Source organism: Nelusetta ayraudi, unplaced genomic scaffold (assembly GCF_046127955.1).
Source record: "Nelusetta ayraudi isolate G7.1 ecotype Tasmania unplaced genomic scaffold, CSIRO-AGI_Nayr_v1 ptg000135l, whole genome shotgun sequence".
In the NCBI taxonomy this organism is placed as follows: Eukaryota; Metazoa; Chordata; class Actinopteri; order Tetraodontiformes; family Monacanthidae; genus Nelusetta; species Nelusetta ayraudi.
The window spans coordinates 22162501-22167500 of record NW_027466185.1 but is presented as its reverse complement, the minus strand read 5'-3'; the positions used below and the strand labels follow the sequence as shown (position 1 = coordinate 22167500).

Genomic DNA, 5000 nt, shown 5'->3' with positions numbered 1-5000 from the left:
GACGCCATAGCTCCAGACTCAACAAATGTATTCATGTTGGCTAATACTTTTTCAACCGACACTCTGAATTCAAATAGACAAAAGAAAACAGCAACGGTATAAACAGAAAAAAAAAATAAATCCTACTTTAAACATGTGGACGGAATTCTAATCTTAAAATGTCTCGCTAATCCCGTTCCGATGTGCCGGTTTAAGCGCCAGCGAAGGAGTAATGTTTCTTCTTTTTTTTTTTTTTTTTCCATCAAAGCTAATGCGTCTTCAGGCTGCGTTAAAAAAAAAAAAAAGCTCACAATTAGGATGCGCGAGTACAACAGGCGGCGACAACCGGGGACAATGTAAATGTGCGAGGGCGGACAGGAGTCGAGTCGCATCGTGTTAGCGCACGCTAGCCCCATCAAACATTAATGAGGTCCGCTAAGGAAGTGCTGTAAACGGGAGAAGGTTAACGCTGCCTGACATTTCCACGCCGGCTGACCTGCAGGTTGTTGAACGGCGAGTCCGAGACGCGTAAAACAAGACGGCGAGCGCGCGGCGGTGGCGGAGGCCGAAACACCAACCCCGACCCCCACCGCCCACTTGTCTGATTGGTGACCGAGGGCGAGTCACATGAAGAGGGCGGGGGGGTGGGGGGGGGCCGACAGCGTCTGTTAGCTGTAGCCGGAGATGAATCCCGACAATGTGACATGATTGATTACGGGGCTGAATGGCGCGGGCCGTTTCCGAAGCATAATTGGAAATATTTTATCGCTCTGGCCGCCCCTCTGGGCGCCTAACATTCAATCAGTTCGTAACAAGGTGGCATTTGCTGTGCTGCAGGTCACGTAAATGTCAACGCGTGCCGGGTGCCGAGATTCAGGGAGCAAAAGCCGCTTTGGTTGGAGGAGGCCGTCTCGGCTTTTGATTTTTAACCTCCTTTTAAAACCGTTTTTTCTTCCCTCCTCTTTTCAGATCATCGTCCTGTGGAACTGTGACAAGCCCCTCCCCGCCAAGCACCGCTGGCCCGCCACCTCAGTGCCTGTCATCGTCATCGAGGGGGAGAACAAGGTGAGAGTCTTCGCTCAGCTCAGCTCAGCGGCGCGATGGCTATCAGTTCCCGCCGCCGAAGCCTCGCGTTCTTCACGTTCCCCCAGTTGACCGTCTTCACCGGGGGGCTTAATGAAGTTCGATCGGAGCTGCACCGTTTCCACTGAGGAACCGTTGTGGTTGTTTGTTTTGGTTTGTTTGTTTTTTTTTCTGTTTTAATTAAGGCTGGCTAATGGGCACAGTGTACCTAGCGTGTATCCGGAGAAAACAAGGGAGGCGCGGTGAGAGTCCGTGGAAGTGCAGTTCCTCCATTGATCAAATGTCCGAAGTAACCAAACAATTGCGATGAAATCTTTGTTTGATCATACGCCCGGAGATTGCTCCCGTCTCTTACCGTGGGCCTCTCCCGCTAAAGACTGCGGCATGCTAAGCCAAGCGATGCTCAACATCCCTCGGCGCTAATTTCCATCTCCTCTGGGCCAATCTGAGCAGATAAGATGTATTATCACCGCGGGGGCTTCTGGGTCTACCCGTCGTGATTCCTTCACCCGGCTCCCCAAGAGGAATCCAAATCAGATGCCTGAACAACCTTTGCTGCCTCTTTCGGCGAAGAGCAGCACTCCCACCACTGGTTTTGTTTTGTTTTTTTGTCCTCATCTGGTCCGTTAATGCTGACGAGGACTCCCGGACCTCTCTCGAGTGAGCCTCTCGGTTCTCGGGAGCCTCGGCTTTGTCGGCACCGCAAAGAAACGACCCTGCGTCGCCGCCCCTGATAAAAACCGATGGGATACAACGGCGTCATCAGCGTAAAGGCTGAGTCACAATTTAAGACGCTCCTGCAGATCCTCTGTAAAATTCCTGGAGCAGGTTTGATTGATGATTGACATGTCAATCATCAATCAAACCTGTACAGTGAAAAGAAGACAAAACCCACCGAAACATTATTAGGAATTTATTTAGGGCTGATTGTTCCATTGCTTGACTACCTTTTAACTCTCTTCTTTTAAAAAAAAAAAAAATAAATACTTTTGATTCGATCGCTTCGCTTTGGCTCGAAAGTAAAGTTTAAATATTTCACAGAGCTTTAAAAAAAAAAAAAAAAAAAAACTAGTTGGCACCAATCTTCTCCGAAAGCCAACTCCATTTGTGTGACTGACAGCGTCATAATACAATTTTCCTCCGACTTCCAGCCACAGAGCCTGCGGCGGCGCCTCGCTGGCATTTATTATGACAACCTCATTATTCCGACCATTCCCCCCCACCCACCCACCCCACCGACCCCGGCTCCCCACCCCGAACGGCTGAAAACTCTTCCCCGTTGCAAAGGTCGCTGTGTTTATCTCGACCCTGCCGAGGCGTCTCTCTCCGTCAGGGTCGGAGGTCAGCGCCGCGGGGGCCGTGTCTGCGATCAGGAAGCTGATGTGAGGAGCTCGGCTCCGGCGATGCTCTGGCGATGCTCTGGCGGTGGGGTCGGGAAAGAGGAAAACGGGTCGCTCATGCGGGACGGCGGGGACAAATCCGGCGGGGTCCGACCCGACATCACCTGCCAGTCAGAGCGAGTGAAATCCGCATCAGTGTCAGTCACGCCGCCAGGGGCTCGCTCCCCCCCGCCCCTCGCCCCCCACACACACACACACACCCCTTTCTCGCCGGCGGCGGAACCGAGTTGGTTCCTCCTGAGCTGCCAATAACAGCAGGAGGGTCTCAGTGTGGAGCGGCGTCCCCACGAGAAGACAGCAGAACAGGATTTTGCGTCCTGTTTCCTGCTCCGTGTGTGTGTGTGTGTGTGTGTGTGTGTGTGTGTGTGTGTGTGTGTGTGTGTCTCTGGCAGCCTGTGGCTTGTTGTGGTTGTGGCGAGATGGTGTGTTTACTGTGGCGATCCAAGCTGTGTTCTTCCACCCCACAGAGAGCGAGTGGGGTGTGTGTGTGTGTGTGTGTGTGTGTGTGTGTGTGTGTGTGTGTGTGTGTGTGGTGGAGGGGGGGGGGGGGGGGGGTTGCTTTTCCGAAAAATGTTCCCTCTTTCGTGGAGTCCCTCGCTTCCATGTCGTTTCTTATTTTGAACTTTGTTTTCCTTTTCTCTTTCTTTCCTCTTTAAAAACACCGTCCTCGTCCAAATGAGTCGGACCACATTTAAAGAAATTAGCTGTAGAAAGGCGTCATTAGTCTAATCTTTCCAAATCCCTTTTCGAATAAATTTCAATGATTTGATTTAATTTAGTTAGAAAAAAAAAAGATTTGTCTTTGTTTTTTTGTTTCTTTGAACATTTATGCATTTGTTACAAAAATTGATTGTTACTCGCAGAACTCTGCAGTTTGTGCTAATTTGCTAACTTTTTAACTATTTTCATACATACTGTATGTGGACACACACATCCATATATGTATATATATATATATATATATATATATATATATATATATATATATATATATATATATATATATATATGTATATATGTATGTTGCATATGTATATATTTATATACATATATATATGTATATACTCGTGTGTATAATTTTATTCTATTTATCATGATAATTTCACAGTTTTACACCTCTTTGTCAGCTGTCTGTCGTCATGCACCGTACGTTTGTTCGTCCTCAGCTGGTAATCACCCAAATTAAATCATCATTCACGTCACTTTGCATCATCACGTCACAGAGTGGCCAACTGGTAGTTCGTCCCTGTCCCTGGTACAGCTGCTGCTGCTGCTGCAGGCTCCAGTGTCCCCTCGGCCCCCGGAGTGCAGGGAGCAGCTTAGCATCGATGTTGAGCGACAGAACTGAACCCAGGATTGTCCCATAGAAAAACACCACAGCCTGCTGCTGCCTCCCCCCCCGGCCCCCCCTCGCCGTCCTGTTTAGCAGTGGGGTTGTGGGGGGGTGGGCTGCTCTCGGAGCGATGAGCCGGTGTTCCTGGAGAGCGTGGAACAGCCCCCGGGGCTGACATGTCGCGCTTCTGACGCTGCGAGAACCACCGGCGGGATTTCAAACGCCAGCCTCTCATCCTCCTTTTATTTTATATTTTAATTTATTTGATTTTTATTTTTTTTCTTCTTCTTTCTATTTTAGCTCTCTGTCTCGCTGTCACAGCCCTCTCCTCCACCCGCCGCCTTCTCTCTGCCGCTCTTCACCGACTATCGCCTCCGACACGTAGCGCCGCGAGACAAGTGGAAAACAAGAAAGCAGGGAGACGGGATTGTTTTGTTTTTCTGGCCGCGCCTGCAGGAGATTACGGCGGTTAACGATAACACTAAACGAGAGGGAGGCGCCTCTCTCTCTCTCTCTCTCTCTCTCTCTCTCTCTCTCTCTCTCTCTCTCTCTCTCTCTTGTCATTGAGCAGCTCGGGCTCCTCGGCGCAGTGACGGAGCAGAAGCGTTGTTTACCCTGAAGGGTTCAGTTCCAGAAGCAGCACTTGGCCGGGCTCGGCGGTTTTAGCGCGTGGCTGGAAAAACGAGCGGGTGCACCTGTAAAAAGTCAACAGGAATTTTATTTATCTATTTGCTTTTTTTTTTTTCTTTTTTTTATTACTCCAGAAATTTTTTTTTCCACTAATTTGGACTGTGAAGCTGTGCACAGCATTGTAGAATAGCTGAAGCATTAGCATTAGCTATACATTAGCTGAAAGTATAGTTTTGGGAGGTTGGTTTGTTGGGAATGGATGGATGGATAGATGGATGGATGGATAGATAGATAGATAGATAGATAGATAGATAGATAGATAGATAGATCAAAACTCGTGCTGAAATGATTAATGGACGAAACTTTGTTGCCTTAATTTTGCTGTCACGAGTTCCACATAGGTACAATCAGTGACAAAAATAGTCCATTAAAAGATGACAAAAAAATAATGGATAGCTGCAACCCTTCTGTTGTAATGCAAACGCGAGTAAATTAGCAAGCATTCAAGCATTGGGTTTTTTGCTTGATTCTAAACTTGGGGGCCGGAGTTTTTGTTCGTCGCCCATCCGATGTCA

At 48.5% G+C, this 5000-nt stretch overlaps 1 protein-coding gene across 1 annotated transcript in view; it reads left to right on the top strand.

Moving 5' to 3' along the window:
- ext1b (exostosin glycosyltransferase 1b) overlaps nt 1-5000 on the top strand; it is a 113085-nt gene that overhangs the window by 94438 nt on the left and 13647 nt on the right. Inside the window, exon 7 of the mRNA XM_076012042.1 lies at nt 949-1044. Within this exon, the coding sequence (XP_075868157.1) occupies nt 949-1044 (96 nt within the window). The remainder of the gene's footprint in view (nt 1-948; nt 1045-5000) is intronic.